The sequence below is a fragment of the Callionymus lyra genome, chromosome 10 (assembly GCF_982586985.1).
Source record: "Callionymus lyra chromosome 10, fCalLyr1.hap1.1, whole genome shotgun sequence".
NCBI lineage: Eukaryota > Metazoa > Chordata > Actinopteri > Syngnathiformes > Callionymidae > Callionymus > Callionymus lyra.
Window position 1 is genome coordinate 6,940,251 of NC_141827.1, and position 27,754 is coordinate 6,968,004.

Consider the following 27,754-nt stretch of genomic DNA (forward strand, 5'->3'; position numbering starts at 1 on the left):
AATAATGTTTTTTTTTCATTATTGGTTTTAGAATATTGAACTTTATGTCTTAAGAAATCGCTTTTTTAAACTTAATTATTCAATGAAAACGAATAAAAGCTATTGTTACTCAAATTATGGAATACAATTGTTTAAAAACTTTATTAAATACTCGAATGAAACAAGAACATTTCAATTTAAAAAAATGTAGTTTCAACATTTAAAACGTTAAATTCAACTTTCAATAATCAAGTGAAACTGATTTTAGTGACAAGTTTACGGTTTGACTTCACTTCCTGTTCATGAGCTACACAATCAAATCTCCAACAAACGACGAGTCCAAACACTTCCTGTTTGAAGGAGCTCCGCCTCCACACCCACCTTGAGGAGGAGGTGGAGCAGGAGGAACCAGGAGCTCCAGAGAGTGACAGCAGGAGTGAAGCACAGAAGATCCAGACGAGGTTAAGAAGAATGGAGGTGAGATCAGATCTTCATTTTGAAACTTTGATTAATTAGTTGATCAGAGAAGTCACATGACCAGAGATGGCGTCGGCACTAACGAGTCTCCGGGGAGACGATCATCTGACTCGACTCTGCTCCTCAGGAAGGCGACCATGGTTCTTGGCGACGCCTGCAGGGCGAGTGCGAGCGAACCCTGCAGGCTCTCGCCGAGGTCACTTCCTGTTTCCAGCAGTTGGCCACGTCGCTGGGCAGCTGCGCAGATGGTCACTTCCTGCGAGAAGAGATGGAGGACGCACGCATGCTCGCTCAGCAGCTGTGTGGAGGTGAGAGAGGAACGATAGAAGTGAGTACCTGGAGTAAACAATGAGATGGACCGGACATATTGGAGTACCAGGGGAGATTGAGCACAGGAGGATAGAGTACCTGGAGGAGAGCATAGAAAGAAAGTATGATGGAGAACCAGGTGAAGAGCATATTAAGAAAGTATGATGGAGTACCTGGAGGAGAGCATATTGAGAAAGTATGATAGTGTACCTTGTGGAGAGCATATGGAGAAAGTATGATGAAGTACCTGGAGGAGAGCATATTAAGAAAGTATGATGGAGTACCTGGAGGAGAGCATATTGAGAAAGTATGATAGTGTACCTTGTGGAGAGCATATGGAGAAAGTATGATGAAGTACCTGGAGGAGAGCATATTAGGAAAGTATGATGGAGTACCTGGAGGAGAGCATATTGAGAAAGTATGATGGAGTACCTGGAGAAGAGCATATTAAGAAAGCATGATGAAGTACCAGGAGTAGAGCATATTAAGAAGCTTGATGGAGTACCTGGAGGAGAGCATATTAAGAAAGTATGATGGAGTACCTGGAGGAGAGCATATTGAGAAAGTATGATAGTGTACCTTGTGGAGAGCATATGGAGAAAGTATGATGAAGTACCTGGAGGAGAGCATATTAGGAAAGTATTATGGAGTACCTGGAGGAGAGCATATTGAGAAAGTATGATAGTGTACCTTGTGGAGAGCATATGGAGAAAGTATGATGAAGTACCAGGTGAAGAGCATATTAAGAAAGTATGATGGAGTACCTGGAGGAGAGCATATTAAGAAAGTATGATGGAGAACCAGGTGAAGAGCATATTAAGAAAGTATGATGGAGTACCTGGAGGAGAGCATATTGAGAAAGTATGATAGTGTACCTTGTGGAGAGCATATGGAGAAAGTATGATGGAGTACCTGGAGGAGAGCATATTGAGAAAGTATGATGGAGTACCTGGAGGAGAGCATATTGAGAAAGTATGATAGTGTACCTTGTGGAGAGCATATGGAGAAAGTATGATGAAGTACCTGGAGGAGAGCATATTAGGACAGTATGATGGAGTACCTGGAGGAGAGCATATTGAGAAAGTATGATGGAGTACCTGGAGAAGAGCATATTAAGAAAGCATGATGAAGTACCAGGAGTAGAGCATATTAAGAAGCTTGATGGAGTACCTGGAGGAGAGCATATGGAGAAAGTATGATGGAGTACCTGGAGGAGAGCATATTAAGAAAGTATGATGGAGTACCTGGAGGAGAGCATATTGAGAAAGTATGATGGAGTACCTGGAGAAGAGCATATTAAGAAAGCATGATGAAGTACCAGGAGTAGAGCATATTAAGAAGCTTGATGAAGTACCAGGAGTAGAGCATATTAAGAAGCTTGATGGAGTACCTGGAGGAGAGCATATATAGAAGCTTGATGGAGTACCTGGAGAAGAGCATATTAAGAACGCATGATGAAGTACCTTGAGTAGAGCATATTAAGAAAGCATGATGGAGTACCTGGAGGAGAGCAGAAGGGCCAAGCAGAATGGAGTACCTGGTATAGAGCATAAGGAAAGCGCAAGAGGAAGTACCTGGAGAAGAGTGCAAGGAAAGAGCAGGAGGGAGTACCTGGAGGAGAGTAGAAGGGGTACCCGTTGATAAGTAAGAGGGTGTACTAGGAGGACAAAGAGAAAGGTGGAATAAGTAGAGTAGAGAATAACAGGGACAGATAATGGAGTACTTGGAGAAGATAATAACAGGGATAAGTCACTGTGGAGTACCTGAAGGAGAAAAAAAAACGGATAGACAGAACTGGATGGAAGGAGAACATTAGAAGGAGAGGAGAAAGGAGTACTTAAAGGAGAGAACAATGGGTACAAGGCAGGGTGGAGTACCTGGAGGAGCAAGGAAGGTTAGAGTACCCATTTGAGAGAATAGGAGGAGAATAGAGTACCTGGAGTAAAGGGCACCAGAGTAACAACGGCTGTCACCAGGTGTGTCCGGTCGTCTGCTGCGCGTGATGTCCGACTGTCACTCAGGCCACCATGAGGACCGGCAGCTGTGGGAGAGGTTGTGGGTTCACTTCCTGTCGGCCTCGGAGAACCTGCTGCTGTCTCTGAGGAGAACCAAGGATCTGATCGGTCTGTTCCCGCTGAGTCAGCGCTCCGACCGACGGTCTCTGGTCCAGACAGGTAACACCTTGCCCCCCCCCCCCCATGTGTCCTCCCAGCCGGTGACTGGACTGTTCACTCAGGGTGCACGGACGGTGTGGTGGGCCTGACCTTCCGATCGGGGGTCTTGACGCCCTCGACCCGGAAGGAGGCGGAGCCGAGTCTGGACCTGAACGGCCACATCTGCGAGCTGGAGGAGCTGCTGGCTCACATGCAGCAGAGGGTGAGACACGTCTTCTGTGTTGGACCGCGTCTCTGACTCACCTGTGCACAGGTGCCGGTTCCATTCTGGTCCATAGAGGCCTCTCAGTCCGCGTGGTCCGAGGTCCAGGAGGACCACCTGGACCGGGAGGACACGCTGGAGGCCCTGATGGAGGTGGAGGTGGTCCACTCCCCGACCTGCTGCCCTCGACCCTGCTGTGGACTCAACTGACCAGTGATGGAAGTAGATCAGTGTCGTCAGAATATTGATGTTTAACTTAACATTCTTTTGACATTTATAATTAATTATTAAATAATTTCTGTATTGGAAGGTTAATTTTGTTTCTTTAAAGAGTTTTTCAAAATTAATCATTTGTATTTTCACAGTTTTATATTTCAATAGCATAGTCCAAGCAAACGTTTTATTAATTCATAGTCTTTTAAATTCAATACAAAAATGTGGGTATATTAGTCACCAGACAAAACCAAACGAGCACCGAGCTACTTGATCCAACTATCAGCCAATCATGAGACGTTCAGACGATCACATGATGACGTGGATGTACAGGATCAAGTAGCTCGGTGCTCGTTTGGTTGTGTCTGGTGACTCTTTAAAAGGATATAAGTGAAAAAAAAACAACAACTTTTAATTTACTTATTGGAATTAAAATAAGAAAAAAAATGTAATAATATTGGAATTCTTTAAATTAGTTACTGAAAAAAAAATAAATTTAAACCATTTACATTTATTAAAGTCATTTAAAACATTAAAATGGAACTGATACACGTAGCAACACACTTGTCCTACCAAAGAAAACCCACCAGGTCACGTGATCGGATTAAAATACTTTATTGACAAACATTTAAATATGATACAAGGAAAAAACAAGAGGACAGGAAAGAGGTTTCATTTCTTGACAGACGACAGCAGATGAGCTCTGTAGGCTGAGAGAGAGAGAGAGAGAGAGTCGTTAGTAAAGGTGTGTTTGAAGTTTTATTCATTTCTCTTAAATCTTTGAATATAACAATATTTTTGTCACGATACTGTAACGATATTTAACGTCACTGTAACATTTTTTTTATCATTGTTCCTTTATGATTCACATTTCAACAAAGTGTGTTTAAAATATTCCTGGCGTTTGTTCATTTTTTGTGTTGAAATTAAACTCCTGGTAGCCAAAGATAAACAATTAAATCCTGGCAATGACTGAGGACGAGAGGATACAGTGACTCCAGCAGATTTTAAAGCTGATGTTTTGACATATTTTGTTTTGAAAACAAATTAAATCAGTTACGACTTCGTCAAGAGTCATGTGGTCTGTAAATACTACAACACCAGAGTCAAGTACTGGACAATACTACACATATATACTTGTTACTACAGTATGACTATATATTGTATTAATACACCAGAATTGTATAAATACATCATATTTTTGACCCTGTATTGTGTTAGGTTTCAGATTCTCGATGTTCCTTTAGCTGCGGAGGTGGCAATGACTGCTGCCATCTAGTGGCTGAAAGTATAATTGCAACACAAAAATGAACAAACTGTGCCAGTATTTGCATGTTATTAAAAAAAAGTAATCATTTTAAAAACACACTTTACTGAAATATAAACAATAAAATATGCTTTCACAGCACAAATAACGTGTCAAGTTCCACTCGTGTCTCAAACTTCTGTTTACTTTCTCAAGATCCAGAACATGTTGTGTACATCCTTATTGTTGATGACAACAAAAACCCAATCAACTCCACTGTGACATCACACGTTTAGAAAACAACATGAACACACATTGAAGTTTTTTTTGTAGTTTCATGATCATAAAATGTCGATCATATGCATCCAAAGATAAATGTGTCAAGTGTCCTCACCTTCCTGGTTGGACCAAAGCTCTGCAGCAGTTGTGTTGAGCGGAGATTCGTTGTTTGGCTCTGAGGTGGACAACAAGACAGATGTGAGACAGGTGAGAGACAGGTGTGAGACGGAGATCTTACCTGCCAGCAGGCTCTGGATGGACAGCAGGATGGAGCGCACGTCGTACAGCGCCGACCACTTGTCCTTCAGGATGTCCAGGCAGATGTGTCCACTCTCGTTCACGTTGGGGTGAAAACACGGGGTCAGGAAGTTGACCTTCGGCGCCTGGTACGGGTAGCCGGCGGGGAACTCCAGGGACAGCTTGTACTGCAGACCCTCGTACACCTGGAGACGCACACACAGGTGAGGAGGATGGGACGGTGACGTCACTGACAAGAGGCGGAGCTTACGGTTGCTGGAGCTCCATGGATGGTTCCGATCCACTTGAACAGGTTATCCGTCTCGGGGAACGCGGAGATGCCCTTGTCTCCTGCCATCTGATGACGTCACACAAGAGTTACCAAGACAAAAATAAACACCATGATGAGTGACGTCATGGACTCACCATCAGAGTCATGAGCTCCTGCTGCAGCCTGTAAACAAACAAGGTGGGTTGATGACGTCATGATACTGCCATGTCGCCGCTTCTGGGTCAATTTTACGAACTTCTTACCGTTTCGTGACGGAGCCACGGGCTGTGGTCACGCCGGTCTCTCTCCCCTTCAGGGCGGCCGTGGACGCTCCGGCAGCCGGATCCAGATTCTGAGACGCCATGTTGTTTTCCCGTTTCCTGAGGGTCGAGGAAACAAAAACTCTTTTTTTTAGGAAATAAAATAAGAACTAACTTGTGATACAAGATGTCGCTCGATCGATCGATTCACCTCAAAACGAAGTATTCCGTGGGATCTGTGCTGGTTCTGTGGGCCCGAGCTCTCACCCCAACTGAGTTCGCTTCTAAGGGAAATGGATTCCGCGTCCAGTTTAAACACTCGTCCCAGAGCCGACCAGCCAATCACAGCTCGCCGTTCAAATACAAACCTCCTCGTTGACCAATGAGCGGCGCGCATGCGCACAAAACCAATAGCGAAAGGAGCGTTTTAAAAGTAGATTAAATAATTAAATAAATCGTTTAATGTCCCTTCTATAAAAAGATGCACATCCTTTACCGACAGACGAATATTTTTGAAGTCGCATAACAGGGTTAAGACTCAAGACGCGCAGTGACGTGTGCTGTGACGTTTCCACATCGCAGCAAATATGTCGTCATCGAAAGTTAAACTACATTTTTACGTCACTCCCCGCAACAACTGACGCAACATACAATCCGGTGAAGTGAAGATGACCCGAGAAAACAGTGGCAGCAGAACAAGCTTCACATTCAAGAAACATCTTAAGACGTTTTTATTTGTTCAGGCTTGTCCTTGATTCGCTGAGACTCCTGTGTTGTTTTCAGTTTTATCTTGACCTTTAAAGTATATACTTTAATGAATATTGTTTTGATTGTTTAAGCGCTTTGTGACCCTGGTCTGGAAAAGTGCTATATAAATATAAATTACTTACTTACTTACTTACATTCGATTTCAATCTTTATTTTATCGTTGGTCTTTTATTTTAAATTGTATCCATCTATCTATCTATCTATCTATCTATCTATCTATCTATCTATCTATCTATCTATCTATCTATCTATCTATCTATCTATCTATCTATCTATCTATCTATCTATCTATCTATCTATCTATCTATCTATCTATCTATCTATCTATCTATCTATCTATCTATCTATCTATCTATCTTATCTATCTTATCTTATCTATCTTATCTTATCTATCTATCTATCTTATCTATCTTATCTATCTATCTTATCTATCTATCTTATCTATCTATCTATCTATCCATCTTCTCGAGGATCTCAGTGTTTTTAAGCTGCAGAGGACGTAAGGATTGCTTCCATCTAGTGATATTAAGTATAATTATAACGTTTAATTGCAACGATCCAATGACGTGAAGATTTTTTTAATTAATAAAATGTAATGTTATACACACACAATTAGACTAATAAGTATATATAATAATTAAAAATGTAATCACCGCACAGGCCACTTACTACTTGGGTAAGACTTGTTCTGTTATTCGATCAAATCATTTATTTGATACATAAACGTATTTCAAGAAGTCAATAAAAAATAAATATCATTCGACTCTACAGAGTTTGGACACCAGGGGGCAGCAGCGCGTCCTTGAGTCTTGTTGTCGCCTCGAACAAGAAGCTCCATTCGCGGCTACAACATGAACGCTCCTCCGGCTTTCGAATCCTTCCTCCTGTTCGAAGGAGAGAAGAAAATACGGATACAAAAAGACACGAAGGTCCCAAACTCGTGTCTGTTCACGCTGAACAAAGAAGACCACACGCTAGGAAACATCATTCGAGCGTGAGTGAACTCGAGTAGTTCAACAAGCTAATGGCGGCTACATTTTCAGATGCTTTATTTGTGTGTCTTTGTGGTCCAGTCAGCTGCTGAAGGATCCACAAGTCTTGTTCGCGGGGTACAAAGTTCCTCATCCTCTGGAGCACAAGATCGTCATAAGGGTGCAGACCACCCCGGACTACAGCCCACAGGTACAATACCAGAGTAGTCTTTTGAGCCTGGTACTTACTGTCCAATAATAATAATAATAATAATAATAGATCTGGTCTTCTATACTTTCTTTCTGCCAATTAAATAAAACGTTTTACAGCCAAAAATAAATAAATATATAAGCTACATTTAGACTTTACTAAATGAATCCAATATACTGTATCTGGTCTTCTATACGTTCTTTCTGCCAATTAAATAAAACGTTTTTCAGCCAAATATATATATATATATATATATATATATATATATAAGCTACATTTATATTTTACTAAATGAATCCAATATAGATCAGAATCTACTGATGGTTCCTGAACACGGTTCGGGACCAGAGGAGAGAAATCCTTCCAGCTTTGGAACCATCTCTGTGTTTGATGATCTACTGACTCCTTCAAGAAACATCTGAAGACATTTTTATTTGTGCTTTTCCTTGATTCTCTGAGACTCATGTGTTTGTCTCTATGTTGTCTTGACCTTTTAAGTAAATATTTTATTGGGTATTGTTTTGATTGTTTAAGCGCTTTGTGACCCTGGTCTAGTACAGCACTCTACAAATATTACTTAATTTCTGTGCACATTCTGTAGAGATCGTGTGGATTTATTTAAAATGCGATTTGTTACAGGAAGCGTTCACGAATGCGATCACAGACTTGATCAGTGAGCTCTCTCTGCTGGAGGAACGGTTCAGAGTCGCCATCAAGGAGAAGCAGGAAGGACTGGAGTGACCCTCCTACTGGGATGTGATGCCGTGCTTGTAAATAAAGGTGTGATTTTCTCAAAAGCTTTTGTCGTAACTTTATTAAAACATTCAAAATACAATGGGCAGGGAATATAGGGGGTGATCGGGTCAGATGTTGTCAGAATCTCTCTGAGCCTCCATGGCTCGCTGCATCTTCTCCACCATCCAGGGAGGGACGGAGAACGGCTTCAGCTCGTCCAGCCGGAGCTCCGGACACTCCCTGCACAAGGACCCGTTCGTCAGTGACACAGTCTCGCTCTCTGACTCGTCACCGTGGCTCACCTGTACTCGTCGCTGCGAGACAAGTCCTGGATGTCTTCCTCGATCAGCAGATACGCCTGAGGAGGGAATCGTTTTAAAAACACTGTCAAGGCGGTGCTGCTAACAAGAGTTTATTTTATGAATCATGCTCGTCTCACTCGCACATGAAACAGATTGTCAGGGAACAATACACATACAATATATTGTGATACTGTAGTAACAAGTATATATGTGTAGTATTGTTGAGTACTTGACTCTGGTGTTGTAGTATTTACAGACCACATGACTCTTGACGAAGTCGTAACTGATTTAATTTGTTTTCAAAACAATATGTCCAAACATCAGCTTTAAAAGCTGCTGGAGTCACTGTATCCTCTCGTCCTCAGTCAAAGCTGGGATAATGGGATTTAATTATTGCTTTAGCTGTGGAGGATGTAATGACTCCTGCCATCTAGTGGCTATAAGTTTGATTGCAACACAAAAATAAACAAATCCTTAAAATATTTGAAGTTAATTTTAAATCGAATTGTATTATTTGATTCCATACAAACTATTAAAATAAAAACTATAATGAAAACATTTTTTGATACAATGCTTTTGAATATCAATACGCTAACAAAAAACTAACATTGTAACAGCAAGTATAAGGATATTTTCTTACACCCCTCAATAGAAAAATATAACTCATTTTGATCGAGTAAAATAACTAATCTGCAGAAAACTGATGTGATTAAAAGTAAAAATATTTGATATAGAAATGTGTCTTTTATAACTCGGTCCTGTGTTCAGCTTTGAATCTTAAGCATCAGAAATTATGGCCACAGAAAAGAAATACTCACCATCTTTCCTCCCGTCGCTCTCATGTGGTGTTGCTCCGCCAGCCACTGCTTATCCTTGGCGTCCGCAGCATACTGTGACACAAACACACACTCAGAGCTGAACATGACAACTGTCGCCTACGTTACCTTAAACAAGTCTGCGTGCTTGATGTAGATCCGACCTCTGGTCCCGCCCATTCCCAGGGCCCTTGATGATGACATCACAGCACTCGTTGAATTGATGCACAACCATGTTATATGTGTGTGTGTGTGTGTTCTTACTTATTAGCCCTCGAGCCCAGAACAAATGTGCTGCCGTCATTCAATCGAGTCGGATCCCACTGTAACACACAAGTATGTAATCGATGACAAACCGCAATACACACAAAAGAAACCAAAGGAAGCAAAAGTTCTGACCTTGGGCCCTTCTCTCTTGACAACCTCAGCCTTCGTCTTCACTCTGTTGTTGAAATAAATAACTTGTGACAAAGTCCTTGCATCAAACACACACACTCACACACACACACACACTTGAAATACACTTGTTCAGAACTTACTGACTGGAGAAGTTTAAATGTCGATCTGAGTTGACTGCAGCACCGACTCGGTTTTTTCTCTGAAACACAACATGGTTAAACTTGTTAGTCACTGTGTGTTTGTTTGTGTGTTTTTATGCAAGTGTGTATTTCTGTGTGTGTTTACATGTGTCTATGTGTGTGTTTCTGTGCATGTTTGTTTATGAGTGTTTTTACATGTGTGTGTTAACGTGTGTGTTAACATGTGGAACATGTGTGTTTTTTTTTGTGTGATGGCATGTGTCTGTGTGTTTGTATACATTTGTCTGCTTCCGTTGTTTTTGTGTCTGTGTATACATGTGTGTTTATGCTTGTGTTAATGTGTTTAAGCTTTTGTGTGTTTATATGTGTCTGTTTATGTGCCTGTGCATTTATATGCGTGTTTGCATGTTTGTGTTTATGCAGGTTTGTGCGTGTACGTGTGTACGTTTTTTTGTGTATGCAGGTGTGTGTGTACATGTGTGTATATTCACCTTCTTGACGAGTGGACTCTCTCTGAAGTCTTCATCTGTGGTTCTGGCTCTCTGGAGGAACAACAGCATCGAGCAAAAGACAAAGAGTAAGAAAGAAGATAGACGGATGGATTAGATAAGATTAGTTTAACAGATGGATTCGATTAGATGAACAGATAAGATTGAAGTCGGTCGGCACCTTGACGGCGACCTCGGGGCCCAACTTCCTGGCGTCGCTCTCTGGAAACATGTGTTTGGCCTGAAAGACACGAGGGTTTGAGACGACGAGTCGAAGAACCCGACAGACGAACACCGACGTTCTCCAGGAGGCTCCGGGACGTTTCATTGATGAGCTGATCCGTCTGAACCTCTTTCACGTTCTCCTTCACGTTCTCCGCCGCCTTGTGGAGCAGCTGCACGACAACAACAACACAGAGAGAGAAGTCACACGGACTGGACCCGCATCGGTGAGACTGGGGGACGGACCTTCTGGTACTTGGTGAACACGGCTGCGATGTCCTTGTTGAAGCCGGACTGGAGCACGGCTCGGAACAGGTCCATGGACACCTGAGGATCCGTGTAACTACAAAATCACAAGTGAAAAGTGAACCTTCACTACACAACAGTTTTGGACCAACACTCACTTGACTGTCATGTGTGATCGACGTCCTCGTCTGTGGATCTGTCGGTGTTTGATCATCAGGTTCCACGGCTGCTGCTGCTGCTGCTGCACAGACACACGATATTAGCGTGTTCTTCAAGATTCTGGTCCTGGATGTGTTTATTTACCTGCGTGACGTCATGTTGCAGCCCTCCTTCGCTGCGCTGAGCTCCCATCCTGACCACAGACGCTACTGAAGCTAACCGACGTCACCAAAAGCTAACAACAACAGACGGTTCCGAGGGCTAAAGTCAGCTAGCGCCAATGTTCGGGTCAGCGTAATGTTCTGGAGATTAGAGCTCAGTTCAAAACACACGGAACCAACAAAGAAGCGAAACCACAACTCCACTTCCGCCAGGGCTTTTTCTTCTTCTTCTCTGATCGACTCTGCTGCCCCCTGCAGGAGGAGCGTTGAATGGTGTTGCTGCGGTCACGTGACCTTTTGTTGACTTTTCATCAAGTCTTCATTGAACATTATAGATTAAAACTATATTGAAGAATATGATGATAATATCTATCTATAATGTATTCAAAATATTGAGTGATTAAATGTAACATTTCAAGTGTGGAAACGTCGGGGTTCTTTTAAATTGAAATGCTGTTTTATTTCGAGGTTTAATTTGTTTTAATTGAATAATTTAATTCAAATGTTGAATATTTAAAGGTTTAATTCCTTTTTAATTTTTACCGTTAAATTAAATGTAATGTATAATGTCGTATAAAATTGTTTTTTTCCAATAGCCAATACATACAGCAATTTTTCATAAAAAGTAAATAAAAATAAAATAAGAACAAGGACAAAGAGAAATAAAGAGAAAGAACAAGATGATACAATCTAAGTCTAAAGATAAAGATGAAGAACATAGATCAAAGAAAAACAACAAAGACAAAGGATACAAAGACTAACATAGAACAGAACATCCAGATACTTTCACTCCACTCCTGCCCCCGAACTCAGAATTGTACAACTTAATAGCCCGAGGGATGAATGAGTCCCTGAGTCTATTTGTTTTGCACCTGGGTAGGAGCATTCGTGCACTCATTCTGCTTCTCTGCTCACTGATGACAGTGTTCAGAGGATGATGTCATCATCCATGATGGACAGTAGTTTGTTCAATGATCTCCTCTCAGCAACTGTCACCAGTGAGTCCAGCTTCATGCCAACCACAGAGCCAGTCCTCCTGATCAACCTGTCCAACCTGTTGACACTCCTCTTGGACACATTTCCACCCCAACACACCACAGCATAGAACAGGACACTGGCCACCACAGACTGGTAGAACATGCAGAGGAGCTTCTTGCAGATGTTAAATGATCGAAGCCTCCTCAGAAAGTACAGTCTACTCTGAACCTTCTTATATACATGGTCTGTGTTGCAGGACCAGTTTACTGTCCATCCACACACCGAGGCACTTATAGTTGTCAACTATCTCCACCTCGTCGCCTCTGATGGACACTGGACGTGGCTTTGTCCTGGACCTCCCGAAGTCCAAGACCAGCTCCTTGGTCTTTGAGGTGTTCAGCTGCAAGTGGTTCCTCTCACTCCAGTCCACAAAGTCACGTATCAGACTCCTGTACTCGTCTTCGCTGTTGTCCCTGATGCATCCAACAATAGCAGTGTCGTCAGCAACTTCTGGACGAGACTCAGCTCTGAGTTGTAGCAGAAGTCTGAAGTGTAGATGGTGAAGAGGAGAGGGGCCAGTACTTTACGTTTAAACAATAGAAATGGTGTCACACATGTTAAATTAATTTTTATTGAATAATCGAATTTACTTATTTCTATATTTAAGGATTTCATGTTTATTTCATTTGAATAAAATATTTTCAAAATGTATACATTTCTTTCTAATTCTAATCATTAAAAAATCTCTTTGGGATTCATTGTCTTTTAAATTAAATTTAAAAAACGTTGTTAAATGAGTGTCACTAGAGAATACTAGGAGTACCAAGAAACTTAATCGAACATCCCATTATTCGCTGGAGGTTCTATTTAGTCTTATTTTCAAAGATCAATGCATTCAAAATATGAATTCACTTTTGTTCAAATATCCATTGAAAGAAAAAGTGCTATTTGAATCTGAAACATTTAAAGAGTCAGCTGGTAACATAAAATGTGCTGCACAGACACAGATCTTACTAGAAGTCGACCACTTTAAGATTAATTGTTGTCATTCTCGACGAGTCGATCCAGGGTTTTTGACGAGACACAATGATTCACCTTCAAGGTGGTTTCAAGTCCAGAACAGAAACTTCATAGAAATTTGAATTTTATTCTCATCTTTAATGCAGTTAAAATAATTCATTGACTTGTTGAATATATTTATTCATTTACACAATTTGTTTTATTTACAGAGAAAACAAACCATCAGACATTAAAACAGAACTCGTGGGTTGACGGGTCGCACGGCTGTCGTACTGGAGTTCGAAGCTAATGCACAGAGCTAACGCCGCTACGGTGACGGAGGTCGTATCCTCAACTTGAGACTCATGCCGAAGTCGGGATGGTTTCCATGACAACACAACAACAATATTCTGTAAAGCAGGAACAATTTTTTTCAGTTTAGATTTTTCTTTTAAAACTAAATATAAAAAGAACCCAAACCACCGGCCAATCAGAGCACAGCGTCTACAGCGGCGCGGCAAGAGTTCACGACAATAGCTGCCTTTGAACCAAAATCATGGTCACGTGTGGAGACACGTCTGATGACATCACAGTGATGTCACGGACCGGCTGCCCCCCCCCCTCCCTCCTCCTCTGCTGACAGACCATGATCAGTGCAGTTCTGAGTGAGTAAGGGGGAGGCTGCGCCCCCTGCTGGCAGTAGTGAGGAGTCACTTCCTCCCGCCCGTGTCCTGCTACACAACCACCAACTTCTCCTGCAGATTGCTGCTGCTGTTGTTGTTGTTGCTGTCATGGTTGCCCGGTGACATCACAGCACTCGGCGTTCTTTCAGGAGGGCGGGGGGTGGAGTCTGTCGAGGGGGCGGAGCCAGGGGAGGTGACGGAGGAGGGCCGGGGGGAGGAGAGGCGGTACGCCGCCAACAGCTCTGATATACGCTCCGGCGTCGGCGCCCATTTGGCGAAGCCCGCGTCGTTCTGCAGGAAGAGGACGGCGGTGCCGTGGACGGCCTTGTACGTCATCTCGTCTCTGAAACAAACACCAGCGGTCGGTGAACACAAACAAACACACCCGTATAACAAACTGAAGTAAATATTAAGCATATCAGCGTCGACCCAAACATAAATTAGATTAAAATTATGTAAATAAATAATAAAAAAAACAATTAAAAGATAACAAAACACATTCAATTGAATTAAACAATATGTTGAATTTAAAATGTGTTGTATTTAACTATTGGGAATAATTGAATATTACTACATTCAAAGGTTGAATTGTAAATGTTTCAAAGAAATGTATAAAAAAAAGGTATATATTTCTTTACGAAGTTTGATTTGTTTATTAATGTTTTTATTTAAATTATTTAAATAAAAAAGTTTCAACATCTGCATTCATGGCACTGTAGTAAGTAATTTGTATTTATATAGTGCTTTTCCAGACCAGGGTCAAAAAGTGCTTAAACAATCAAAACAATATTAAATAAAGTAAATACTTTAAAGATCAAGATAACACTGAGAACACAACAGGAGTTCCAGAAAATCAAGTAAAAGCCAGAAGGTACCAGTACCTCTTGCAGATGTGTTGTCCTCCTGATCGGTACTCGTGCTCGTACGCCGGCACCTTCAGCTGGTGACGGAGGAAGCGGCTCTCCTCCATGCTGGTCAGTGCCGGTGTCACCGGGTCGCGCCACTCTGGCACAAAGATGATGAAGGACAGCGGCTCGGTGGACCGGTCCAGCAGGTCCTGAGACGCAAGGAGCAAAGATCATGTCGGTTCTCTGTTGGTGTTTTCTGGTGGCACTTTTGTACCAACATTATTATAGTGGATTTAAAAGATCAATAATATATAGAATATTATCTTTTTTTTTCTTTTCTTTTTTTAAATGTAATTATTGGAATCAGAATATTATACTATGTACAATAAAAAAAAGAAAATATTGGAAATTTTCTTTTAAATTGACCTTAAATAACAATAATTATTTAATCAAACTATTTTTAAAAACAAATGTTAAAAAAAGTAAATATCTTCTCTGGTTCTACAAGACTCACCTCAAAGTGTTTCACCATGGCCGACATCAGCTCTTCACAGAACGGAGGATTGGCTTCAAAGCTTCCACTGGCTGGACTGAAGGTTAAAAAGGTTCTACAAAGAGAAGAGAGTCAGAGCTCAGCAGTCCCGGGTCAGTGCGACGACCACTCACCCTCTGGACCCGAAGAACCCGTCGGTGTCGGGGTAGGCCGAGCAGAACTGTTTGAAGTAGCAGTTCAGCGGCGAAGCGAAAAACTCAAAGGAAACTCCAAACTGTCGGTGCAGGGTTTCGAACACGGGGACGGGGAGCGCCCCCTGCAGGCCCAGGCCTTCATGCGTACCACTGCCGAACATGGTCTGCGCGGGAGACGAAGAGTCGGTGAACGAGAACCGATCCGACAGACTTCAACTCACCTGGTAGCGTTTCAGGAGACACCAGATCCTCGCCAGGAACTTCTCGAAGCGCGCGTCGTCGATGCAGCTGTACTTGTAGAGCAGCTCCTGAGGGCAAAGGTCAGAAGAAGGTCAGGGGACAGAGGGGCTCATGCAGAGGGACAAGTGTGCAGAGACTCACCAGCTTACTGAAGTGTCCTCGGTTGATCTTCACCATCTCCCCCTTGAAGCGCAGACACGCCATGTCGTTCTCGAAGTGAAGCTCCACTCGCGGCAGAACCGGCGTCGGCTGAGACAGTCGCATCGGGTAGCAGTAGACCAGCCGCGTCTGTGAAGGTGACGCCCCGGAATCTGGACACACAACACAATCACGTTTGTTAACTTCCTCATCATCATCATCATCATCATCATCCATTTTTTTTATTCATAGATTTTTAAATGTACTATAAAAATGTGTAATGTTGACACCAGACAAAACCAATAGAGTACCAGGATACTTGATCATGTGCTTCTATGTCATCGCATGTTCGTCAGTTTTTCCATTTCCCTAAAATAATTTGTCAATATGCAGTTTTTTTGAAATACAAGTAAAAGAGAAGAAAATGTAATATAATTACAATATTTTCATTCAACTATTTAAAAAAATGAGTTGTTTTATTTTATTTATCTTCTTATTTGTTTTTTGTATGCTCATATGATTTTGTTGTGTTTTTTGTCACCTCTGCCTTATAAATATAAAGGTTTTATTTTTCTATATATACACATCTATATCTTTATATATGTGCAAGATAATACAAGTATAATTTAGGAGTCATGTACCACAGGGGGGGATAAGGGATGTTCAAATTTGTAAATTGTGTATGTGTGTATTAAAGACTCAATAAAAAAGATGTACTTAAATAGAACAAACAAAAATAAACAACATAATCAACCTTTCAATATACACATTTTTTAATGTATTTAAAAATGTTCTTTAAATAATGAAATGCTTAAAAATGTACTTCCATGCGAGTGGTGAGTGTGTGTGTGTACCTGTGGGGGGGTCTGGCAGGAGGACCTTGTGAGCTTCTCTCAGGCGGCGGCTGTACTCCACAGACAGCTGGTAGATCTTCGAGCAGATCCCTTCCACCGAGTCTTTGGCTACAGCAGCAACATGAGGACCACACTGCTGTCTCAGGTGCTCCAGCCGGTCCTGAGGTCACATGACATCTGTAACACGTGCCGACGCAGCACATGGAATCTCAGTCGGGGCTGAAACTCACCATGTAGTCTTCTTTGCTGGCCGAGTGGTCTCGTCGCAGCCAACTCATGGTGTCTTCAGCGTTCCACTTCACCACCTTCCTGCTCTCTCGACTGGCATTTCTGGACACAACACAGGGGTCAGGAGTTGCTGCCTCGGTCCGGTCCAGCGCGGTCAGGACGTGTGCTCACCTGGAGTCGATCATCTTCTTGGCAGCCTCCGCGTACTTGAACAGCAGCCTCCGGGCTTCTTCTTTGTACTTGATCCGAGACAACCTGCAGCAGATGCCGGGTCAGATTCCTGCTGGACTTGATGGACTATCAACCCTCACCTGATGGGAATGTCGTTCATGACTTCTCTGAACATGGACGACGAGATGACCGGCTCACAGTCGCTGGGCAACAAGGGATCCAGGCCTTTGTCGATGACCTTCCTCTCCAGCAACCAGCGGTTGAAGGACTCCCTGGGCGGGTCGATACCTGGACCAATAAAAGACCACGTCTGAAAATGCTGCTGATTTTTTTTTTAGTGCATCCATATAGTGTCACTCACCTTCTCTCTGGTAGCACAACTCCTGGTAGTGCTGTCTCAGTTTGGTGACCAGCTGAGATCGCTGCAGCTCGATCTCAGGGTGGGGGGGCAGGTAGGTGGTGGCTGGAGCGTGTTCTTTGATGACGGCGTTGGTCTGGATGTCCAGGTCCCAGTAGATCCTGAGGAGACGACACAGTTGATAAGGTTATAGTCCAGGTCTCAACACCAGAACATCTTGTAAAAGCAGCAGATTATTATAAAGGTTTTTATTCCCCTCTTGAGCCAGTCGGATCGGATCTTGAAAGTGGATTGTTCAGCACGGAATAAAGGATAATTCTAATTGTATTGGATAATGTTGTGATCAAATCCTGGTTTGAATCTCGATCAAACCGTCAGGTTGTTCAAAACATTTCAGAAGCATCTGGATCCCCCCCCCCCTTCTCTAATATAGTCCCTTACTTAAAGTGTTAAGCGTCACCTCAATGAAATCGGATCACTGATCAATAAAAACAGGATAATTATGATCCAACAGTGGGTCGTTTTTAAAGGTGGATTTCAAGAAATAAATGTAACAAAACTTTAGAAATTGGTCAAATAATCAATTTGTATAATTTGGAGTTTATTCTTTTATGGTGATGAAGTATTCACGTCAGATACTCACACTGCTGGTTTGTACGGAGCTGGGGTGGTCGTAGTTGTTGTTGTCGTTGCTGCCGTCGCTGCAGTCGTCGTCGTCGGCGTCATCATCGTCGTCGTCGTGTTGACTGCGTTGACTGCGTTAACTGCGTTGACTATGTTGGTCTGTGCAGCCGGTTTGCCGTCAGGGGCGGCGCTCCAGGGTTTCCCCCCCGGGGTGTTTGGGGAGATGGGTGTCGTCGGCTCAACCTGGAACAACATTGGACTTAGAAATCCTTTTCCCGGTTCAAACCGGCGTCCTCGTTTCCAACCTTCGTCCTCTTGACGGAGTTTGAATCCTGGTCCTCTGGATGCGGCCTCTTCCTCTGCTCACCGTTGCCGTTCCCGTTCCCGCCATCGGAGGTGGCTGCGTTCAGACCCAGCGGGTCCGACTGCACACACGGAGATGAAGTCAGTGATCTTCCAGCTTTATTCATCACAGCAGTTCAGGAGAAAAGAAACTTACAATGACATCATGCTGACCCAACACTGGCACCTCCCACAGGCTCTGATTGGTGAACTTGTTGAAGTAATATGGACGATTCTCCCTCCGAGACCAACACTTGGACCAGCCCGCCTGCACCAGCTCGTCTGCACAACATGCACACATGTTCACAATGTTGGTTATAACGGCCTGTAAAAACAGGTTGTTTCTCTGAAGGAAGGAATTTCTCTTGGAAGAAGGAAAAATGAGACTCGAGTCTGGAATCAGCGAGATTAGTGTTTTGATGAAAAAGCAGATTACAATAATTTCTGGTACACCAATCAAATATAACTTTATATTTTTATACAATCATCCTATTCTGCGTTTTAAACGGTTGCCAAGCGACGGAATTTAGTTGCCAGTTTTTCACTGCTGTGTTCTTCTGTGCAATGACAATAAATAAGGTCTAAAGTCTGAAGTCTAAAGTCAAAGCTTTGGACACATCTACGAATCAAAGAGACCTGAATGCCTCTCCCGCAGAAGTGCTGCATAGGTCTCTCTCTTTCGACTCAATGCATACAGTTTTCAAGGGCAGGTTAGATACAGGTGATCTCAAAATGATACAATAAATCAAGACGTCATTACAAAGGTTCACAGGCTGTACGTTATCTGGAAGTGGGAGACATTCAAACAGAATTGGTCTGTTCTTCACATCTTTCCTGGGAAAGCTAGAATATTTTATAATTGCAATAATTGGGATGCGACTCATGAGTTCCTGTGAACCTTCATGCATGCACAGAATATAATTAACAGAGTAACATAGAATAGAAGATATTATATATAATTCAAACCATACATTTTCTTAATTCAATGTGTGTTTGTTTTTATTCATTTGTAGCCGTTTAAATAAAATGTAAAAATTGTGGGACGACTATATAAACACTTTTATTGAATTTAAAAGGCTATAAATTAAAATATAGTGAATTTAGAAAATGTATTTTGAGTTATTTGAATTAGAATATTAAAGCAGCTCCATGCGATTTCTAGTCGAGTGACGCCTGTGGACTACAGTGGTAGTGTTTAGCCCGACGGGAGACCTCATTACCCATGAGCACTCGCTAATTTGTAGCAGTTGGACGAATTTTCTGTTTCCAGACTTCCATTGAAAAATGAAGGATGGATGGACATCGATGATGGTAATGAATCAGATTGTTGATAATGAAATATGACGGCTTTGGAAATATCATAACTTTAACTTTGTTTTTGTAACATAATCGCTCCTCCTCCCCACCATAACCAGAGCGATATGTAGCACGTTCACACCATCCCCAAGAACTTTTACAATGAATATAAAAATCACACAAAACACCTCAAGCCACTGTTTACGAGTCATTCAACTAGTTTTAAGTTCCAAGTTATTTTAGTACAAAAATATTAAAAAGGTACACAAAACTACCCAGAGCTGCTTTAACTAAAAGAAAATATTGGAGGAAAAATACAAATTCAACATTTCAATATAGAAATGATAGAGTTCAATTCTTGAATAAAAACTAATTCAACCAAAATTGAACTGACGGCAACATTAAGAGTCTTTTGTAAACATCAGGATTAAATTCATGCTCGTCACAGAGTGTTTTGTTATAACTTGTTAATGACTTCAAACAAGAGAAATCTCACGCCGTGGAACTTATCCGACGACAACAACACGCCGAAGAACCAGACGAGCGACACGCAGGAACAAACGTACCTGGCAGATCAGGTGGTTTGGGAGAGTCGGGCGACGGATGCGGGGGTCCTTGTGAGGAGGTGGGAGAAGGGAGCACGGTGGTGGGCGGCGCCTCCACCTTCGCTGAACCCTGGTCATCACTGGACATCTTCACTGCAGGTCAGAAGGTCATCGAGATGTCTAAAGGGAGAGGAGTGGCACCTTCAGAACAAAATATGGGAAACAAGATCATCCAGAAATTAATATCTCACTTTAGGAAATTCATTTGGTCCATTAAATGGTAATGGTGACATGATCAGATTATTATGAGGATCTCTCGGCGGTCACGGACGTGATCGGTTTGTAAATGTTTGTTTAGTGACATGACTTCAGGTGTCCGCGGATCCTCGTCACGCTCGGCCGTCATAACACCGACCAGTGGCGGGAACGACTGGCTTTAAGTGAACCGTATATTCGTCGTTCACGTCCAGGTGTGAGAGACACACGAGTCCGCGGGGGGTCAATGCAGTTTAAACGTGTTAAAAATGAGGATTTCTGCGTCGTTTTCGAAATCGAAAACATTGAGAAGCGCCATGGTTACACGCATGCGCACGGCCTCTCCTGCACGCACAAACAGGGGGGAGGGGAAGACAACAAAGGCTGCGGCGGCTGTCGAGCCTCAGACTCTGCGCGTCCTCTGGTTCGCCAGGACGGCAGCGAGCCCCGAACCTCGCCTCACAACACGTCCCCCCGGCACTGTGCTCTGAAATCCCACGTCTGGGGTTGAATTAAGACCGCGGAGACGTCTTTTTATATTTACGGCCATTTTAGCGGCTCGGCTGTTTAGGCGCCACCATAGAGACAAGATGGCGAACACGCCCCTGACACAGCTGCGCTCCCCGCGACTAACGCGGCTCTCCGGGCGGACGTCGGCTCGCTCCCGCGGGAGCCCGGGACCCACAGACACGACTCGGTGGACTCGAGCGCACCGTGTAAACGTCCGTTCTTACTCATTTCTTACCTTTACTGGTTCAGACGCGGAAATTCGCGGTCCTGTCCGCGGGCTTCGGCTGCTTCGCTCCGCCCCCTCCCGCCTGCTCAGACATCTTTACAGGGACCAGCGGACTGCTACTGCGCATGCGCCACCCCTGGCCCACTTCCTGTTTTGGATGTCCGTTGTTTATCCGCCATGTTGAGAAGGTCAACGCGCCCAATATTGCTTTTAAAAAGCAACTTAAATAAAATCAGATGTCTGGACGTCCCAAGACCATCGAACTTATTATTCCTTTGGAAAATAAATGTAGTTATAAAAAGGATGTAAAATCAAAACGTACTGCATTACGTCACGTGACAACAGGCGAAGCGAGGCTCCTCCTACTTATCGGTGGACATCAATGAGCGCATGTGCGTCACACGATTGTGTTGAATCGAAACTAATGCGGTTATTTGAAAAATAAAGTTTGGACTTGAATGTTTAGCGCCTCCAAGAGGAACGAATTTGAACTGGAATAATAATATAGTGCCGACAGGTGTCATTAAACCATTTATTTAAATTTATTTTTTTATTTATATATATTAAATAACACCAAACAGCATTCATTGAAAAGAGGTATTTAATTGATTTGAATTAATTATAATAATAATAATAATAATGTCTATTTATATAGCGCCTTTCTAGACCATGGTCACAAAGCGCTTTGACTTATCCGTGAATTAAAGTTAACTGACACACACTGCATCATTACAAATATCAGACGAAGACTGGACTCGTCAGACAGTAGCACCTTTATTTAAAATGATTTTTCTGAATCTTTATTGATGGCCTCACTGTCCTGCTGGCGCTGGTCACATGACGCTGTCACGGATCTTTGCTGAGGTCAGAGTTCAGCGAGCATCAGGTCTACTGCAGCCTCCACATCCTGGACCACATGTGTGGGTTCCAGCAGCTCAGGGTCCAGGTCCAGATCCTTGTGACTGTCAAAGACCGCGCCACTGATGTTGTTGTCAAGCAACTGAGAGCTGGGGTTGTAGACACCTGTGCACACCTGAGGAGAAGGAGACCGTCGGTGTCAACACAGAAGAGTTGTTCCTGCCCGGACGAAGACCACCCACCAGAATGGAACGACACTCTGCCGCTGCCATAACTGACTCTACTGTGGCAGTGTTGACTGGACCTCCTGTTGCCGTGGAAACAAGCCGGGACTGACTGGTCGTGGCGTCTCGGCAGGTCAAGGAACGGTTGTAGAAGTTGGCGCCAAAGACGTCAGTCATCAGGTTGTCACTGAATACATCAAGAGAGACAGTTCCAGCTTTTAAGAAATGTCCTTGTCAAGATCTGACGTCCTCCGGAGAAAACAGTGATCTTTAAAAATAAAGACACAAGATAATCCACCAGAAACACACACAAATACATCACAAAGAAACAGAAATATACACTAACACACTACAAACATAAAGAAAAACACACTAAGACCTTAAATAAAACAGAAACATAGACTTTATACACCACAAACACATTAGAAACACACACTAGTACACATAATAAAAACAAAAACACACTAAAAACACCAAAAAACGGAGACAAATACACCACAAACAAATTGGAAACACACACTGACAAACCTTAAAACAAATAGTAATGTAGTCAAAACAAAACAGAAAACTTACTAAAAAAATAAAATAAAATAAAAACCCACTTACACACAAGAAACAGACACCAATACACCAGAAACCAAACAGAAACACACTAATGTATCCAAAAACCACAGAAAAACACACTAATACGCCTTAAACAAAACAGTCAAACACACTGATAAAAACACATTAGAGATAGACAATAATAAACCATAATAAAATATTAAAAAATGAACATACACGATATAGTAAATAAAAACACATTAGAAACATAAACTAATACATCCCAAACACATTAAATACACACACTAATACACCTTAAACAAAAAAGAAACATGTGTATAATCCCAAAGCACAACAGAAACACACATTAATAAATAAAAACAAAGATTAGAAAAACACTTTAATACACAAAACTCAATCAAAAAAGTTAAACACTTACACACAAGAGAAACACACAAATAAAAAATATTAGAAACACACACTAATACACCTAAACAAAGCACACTAATGTACTTCAAACACAAGAGAAACATAATCATAAATACATTATAAACAAACACTAATACATCCAAACAGAAATACACCAATAGACCCAAACAAATACAGAAACACTGAAGAAAAATGAAACGTACAAATTATAAACACATACACCAAAAACAGACACAACACATTACAAAGAAAACAGGTGTGATGTTCTTGACCTGAACCGAGGGTCACAAAAACACGGGCCGCCTCAGGACGAGCATCCGAGCAGGACCACCGACCCGACCGTCCGACATGTGACTCACCCGACTGCATAGATGGTGCTCACACTCTGGTCGTGGTTGATCCGCCTCAGCAGGTGCTCGGCGTACTGGTACGTGAGTAGACTTGGTTTTCCCAGCAACGCCTCGTACTTCAAGTCTTGACCAGTGAACTTCCTGTAGACGGACTCCAGACACAGCAGGAAGACTCCGTGACCGAAACTAGACCAGAGAGAAGAAGAGTATGGAAGTTTATCAATGTTGATCAATGTTTCATGTTTTTTTGGAATAAATGAATTCAATATTTTCTATATTAACGTATATTTAATATTTAATTGTTAATCTCTTTGTATAAATTCATATAATTTCATTTTTATATTCTGTAATGCCATTCATTAAACAAAAACAAAACGTATAAAATAAAATATTTTCTAAAGGAAAGAGTTTGTATACTAATTCCATTTACTCAAAAATACATTTTATAAATTTAATATTTTCTCATTCGTTGGTTTTTAAAACTAACTTTAAAATGTTGGTATAATAGTGTCTTTTAAATGACTATGAATGAGAAAATGTTGAATTTACAAAATTTATTTTGGATTTGAGAGTATTTAATTCCGTGGAAACTTTGTGGAAAAAAACATATTATATATAATATAATCGATTTTTTTTTTTAATGTAATCATTCAAAAAATAATTCAACCCTTTAATAAAAATATAACTTAACCCAAATTATTCATTTAAAATATTTAATGCTGAAAAAAAAACGTTAAAAATGTAGAATTTCCATCATTTGAAATGTTAAAGTCAACCATTCAATATTCTGATGACACTGATATACTTCTATAGCTCTGAGAAATGACCTTGAGGACTTCTGTTTGTCTCATATATGTTCGTGACGCCCCCTACGCGAAGTCCTAGACCTCCTCACCGGGGGGACGGAGCCTCGGCCATCCACACCAGGTCCATGTTACAGGCCAGAACCGGCAGCTGTCGCGGGGGTTTGGCCTCGTAGGCCAGGTCGGGGCAGCCGTTGGTGAGCAAGACATCGATCAGAAGCTGGAGGTTCGTCTCCCACCTGATTGGCTCTCCAAACAATATGATCGCTATGGCAACGAAAGTTAAGATGTGAGAAACCGAAGAGTCAGAAGAAAGGTTCTCTCTTGTCACCTTCTATCCTGGGAAACTTCTCCAGACTCGAGTGCTGTGAAGAAAACAGAATAAAAAAGTGTGTATTCTATGTCCAGTCTATTCCAGTCTAGTCTAGTCTCGTCCAGTCCAGTCTTATCCAGTCCAGTCCAGTCTTATCCAGTCTTATCCAGTCCAGTCCAGTCTTATCCAGTCTTATCCAGTCTAATCCAGTCTAGTCCAGTCTATTACAGTCTATTACAGTCTAGTCCAGTCCAGTCCAGTCCAGTCCAGTCCAGTCCAGTCCAGTCCAGTCTAGTCTAGTCTAGTCTAGTCTAGTCTAGTCTAGTCTAGTCCAGTCCAGTCCAGTCCAGTCCAGTCCAGTCCAGTCCAGTCCAGTCTAGTCTAGTCTAGTCTAGTCTAGTCTAGTCTAGTCCAGTCCAGTCCAGTCCAGTCCAGTCCAGTCCAGTCTATTCCAGTCTAGTCCAGTCCAGTCCAGTCCAGTCTAGTCCAGTCCAGTCCAGTCCAGTCTAATCCAGTCTATTCCAGTCCCGTCCAATCCAGTCTATTCCAGTCCCGTCCAGTCCAGTCCAGTCCAGTCCAGTCCAGTCCAGTCCAGTCCAGTCCAGTCCAGTCTAGTCCAGTCTAGTCCAGTCTAGTCCAGTCCAGTCTAGTCCAGTCTAGTCCAGAGTTCTCTAACTAGTTTAAAAAGTGGTGAAACCTACTGATGATCTGACGCGCTTGTGCTCCACAACGTCCAGCAGGGGGAGATGTTCCTTCAGGTCTTGGATGGTGACAACGTTCTTGAAACCCAAACTGAGAAAACGTTAAAGTGTGAAACTCTTGAGTGACGTCATCAACAGCGTCATTGATGATGTATCGATAGTTGTGTGACGTCACTGGCGCAGTGAGAGGATACGAGTGAGCGATGTCCACAACTGGTCCCTGTCCAGACACCAGCACCCGGTTGTCATGGAAACGTCTCATCAATCGCAAAGGACTGTGGGAAAGAACCACCTGCTCCGGGGCGATCTACAGGAGCAGAGAGAGAGATGGGTCACGTGACATCTTCAGACACCGATGACATCACAGGTGAGTCTCACCTGGACGTCCAGCAGGTGCGACAGCTGCTGCGCCTTGTCCTGCGCTCGACAACTTCCTGCGTTGGTGACAAAAACTACAGGAAACATGAGTTTGTTGTCTCGGTCCACAAGTTTACGGAAGGCCCGCCGTGCAGCCGGGATCACAGACCCGCCCCGGACCAGAACCCCGTCCACATCCAGAAGAATCCCCACCTGTGAAGAACCATACGTCAGTGACCAGTCTAGAGGAAACATCAGAGAGACAACACACACCAATACATCACAAATGTATACACGAATACACCATAAACACAACACATACTAATAAACCACACACACTTTAAAAGCACACACAAATTCACAACAAATGTATACACAAATACACCATAAACACAACACACACTAATAAACCACACACACATTAGAAGCACACACAAATTCACTACAAATGTATACACAAATTCAAACTAAAACCCCATTAACAAAACACACACCAATAAACCACAAACACATTATAAACACACACAAATACTCCACAAACGTATGAACAAAAAGAGGCGCTAATACAACTTAAATACAACGAAGCAGTAAAACATATATACAAATACACAGAAACACTTACTAGTACACAATAAATGTGTGATAAACACACACTAATATACCACAAGAAACTTATAAACACACACTAATATACCACAAGAAATTTATAAACACACGCTAATTCACCATAACAACATTCTAAAAACACTAATACACCACAGACATGTTGGAAACACACACTTATACACCACAAACACATTATAAACACATTATAAACATACACTCATAATCCTTCAACAAAACAGAAACACGCTCACATACCGGAAAACACAGCAGATACACACCATAATAAATAATAAAGAACATTATAAACAAACACTTATACACCACAAACCCAACATATACACACACTTATACACCACATATATATTAGAAACACACACCTATGCACAACAAACACATCAGAAATACACACCAACACACCTTAAAGAAACACATTTGAACACCCAAAATACAGCAGAAACACACACTTTTAAAAGCACATTAGAAACAAACAGTAATACACCACAAGCCCAACAGAAACACACATCAACCAACCACAAATGTATTAGAAACCCACACAAATACACCTCCAACAAAACAGGAACACAAACAAATACACCTCAAAGACAGCAGATAAACACAAACAACACTAAAACTGAAGCCACTTCAAGTCCTCCTTAACATATCAGATGACATTATTTGATTTCCTCCATTCATTCATTTTCTATCGCTTTTTCCCTTATGGGGGTCGCGGGGAGACTGGAGTCTATCCCAGCTTCATTGGGCGAGAGACAGGGGACACCCTGGACAGGACACCAGTCTGTCGCAGGGCAGACAAAGACAGACAACCATTCACACACACACATTCATACCTATGGACAATTTTTCCCAAAGTTCTCAATCAACCTCTGTATGTTTTTGGACCGTGGGAGGAAACCGGAGTGCCCGGAGTAAACCCACGCAACACGGGGAGAACATACAAACTCCACACAGAAAGGTCACGAGTTGGCTCGGCCTGGAAGCGAACCTGCAACCTTCTTGCCCCCGATTTCCTCCAACAAACACAAAATACTAACCATCAGGCAGTGAGAGATGTGAAGGACACTGACCTGTTTCCCGGCGGTGCTCGCCCTCCGGCTCACCTGTAGGAGTCCTCGCGACCACATGATTAGGGACTGGGACGCCGAGACTCCTTCACCTATATGGAGTCTTCAGGAGGCGGAGCCTCATCCGTCAGATTCTCCTCCATCAAACTTGAAGTGTTTGTGTAGCGCCACCACGTGGTCCACGACCATCACGGTCGCACGGCGTGAGTGAGTGAGTGAGTGAGTGAGCGTCCTTCAGCTGC

General features: G+C 42.5%; 6 protein-coding genes across 8 annotated transcripts; 2 read left to right on the plus strand and 4 right to left on the minus strand.

Annotated features, from left to right (window-relative positions):
- The first annotated feature begins 343 nt into the window (after nt 1-343).
- LOC148070039 (regulator of G protein signaling 9-binding protein) lies at nt 344-3,579 on the plus strand. The gene is made up of 5 exons (XM_087800995.1): nt 344-456; nt 584-764; nt 2,742-2,939; nt 3,002-3,141; nt 3,193-3,579. Exons 1-5 carry the CDS (start codon nt 451-453, stop codon nt 3,349-3,351), a joined length of 684 nt encoding a protein of 227 aa, XP_087657121.1. The 5' UTR covers nt 344-450; the 3' UTR covers nt 3,352-3,579.
- Nucleotides 3,580-3,953: 374 nt separating this feature from the next.
- LOC148070040 (ubiquitin-conjugating enzyme E2 C-like) lies at nt 3,954-5,940 on the minus strand. Its single transcript, XM_087800447.1, has 7 exons — nt 5,859-5,940; nt 5,651-5,767; nt 5,543-5,570; nt 5,388-5,474; nt 5,118-5,322; nt 4,995-5,054; nt 3,954-4,064 (listed from the first exon to the last, which is right to left on the minus strand). Exons 2-7 carry the CDS (start codon nt 5,749-5,751, stop codon nt 4,027-4,029), a joined length of 519 nt encoding a protein of 172 aa, XP_087656573.1. The 5' UTR covers nt 5,752-5,767; nt 5,859-5,940; the 3' UTR covers nt 3,954-4,026.
- A 1,258-nt stretch (nt 5,941-7,198) lies between these two features.
- Nucleotides 7,199-8,390, plus strand: polr2j (RNA polymerase II subunit J). The gene is made up of 3 exons (XM_087801344.1): nt 7,199-7,409; nt 7,489-7,597; nt 8,237-8,390. Exons 1-3 carry the CDS (start codon nt 7,267-7,269, stop codon nt 8,336-8,338), a joined length of 354 nt encoding a protein of 117 aa, XP_087657470.1. The 5' UTR covers nt 7,199-7,266; the 3' UTR covers nt 8,339-8,390.
- LOC148070042 (deoxynucleotidyltransferase terminal-interacting protein 1-like) lies at nt 8,390-11,480 on the minus strand. 3 transcript variants are annotated; one of them, XM_087801343.1, is made up of 13 exons: nt 11,248-11,480; nt 11,103-11,182; nt 10,945-11,041; nt 10,776-10,871; nt 10,658-10,717; nt 10,480-10,530; nt 9,989-10,047; nt 9,849-9,891; nt 9,714-9,772; nt 9,579-9,639; nt 9,453-9,524; nt 8,635-8,690; nt 8,390-8,572 (listed from the first exon to the last, which is right to left on the minus strand). In XM_087801343.1, the coding sequence occupies exons 1-13, from the start codon at nt 11,293-11,295 to the stop codon at nt 8,461-8,463; spliced, it is 894 nt and encodes a 297-aa protein (XP_087657469.1). In that variant the 5' UTR covers nt 11,296-11,480; the 3' UTR covers nt 8,390-8,460. The 3 variants fall into 3 exon arrangements, with proteins under 3 accessions (XP_087657469.1, XP_087657468.1, XP_087657467.1); XM_087801342.1 differs by having other exon boundaries at nt 11,103-11,185; XM_087801341.1 differs by having other exon boundaries at nt 11,103-11,188.
- A 1,891-nt stretch (nt 11,481-13,371) lies between these two features.
- On the minus strand, nt 13,372-21,464 carry pcif1 (phosphorylated CTD interacting factor 1). Its single transcript, XM_087801189.1, has 16 exons — nt 21,256-21,464; nt 20,277-20,456; nt 18,572-18,696; nt 18,378-18,497; nt 18,092-18,315; nt 17,452-17,609; nt 17,231-17,378; nt 17,091-17,174; nt 16,922-17,021; nt 16,692-16,851; nt 15,841-16,010; nt 15,681-15,767; nt 15,439-15,623; nt 15,287-15,380; nt 14,806-14,981; nt 13,372-14,267 (listed from the first exon to the last, which is right to left on the minus strand). The coding sequence occupies exons 2-16, from the start codon at nt 20,401-20,403 to the stop codon at nt 13,976-13,978; spliced, it is 2,250 nt and encodes a 749-aa protein (XP_087657315.1). The 5' UTR covers nt 20,404-20,456; nt 21,256-21,464; the 3' UTR covers nt 13,372-13,975.
- Nucleotides 21,465-22,111: 647 nt separating this feature from the next.
- Nucleotides 22,112-27,572, minus strand: LOC148070044 (haloacid dehalogenase-like hydrolase domain-containing 5). The gene is made up of 9 exons (XM_087800992.1): nt 27,516-27,572; nt 25,846-26,037; nt 25,662-25,774; nt 25,468-25,558; nt 24,785-24,818; nt 24,546-24,720; nt 23,660-23,836; nt 22,347-22,515; nt 22,112-22,279 (listed from the first exon to the last, which is right to left on the minus strand). The coding sequence occupies exons 1-9, from the start codon at nt 27,570-27,572 to the stop codon at nt 22,112-22,114; spliced, it is 1,176 nt and encodes a 391-aa protein (XP_087657118.1).
- Between the last annotated feature and the right edge of the window lie 182 nt (nt 27,573-27,754).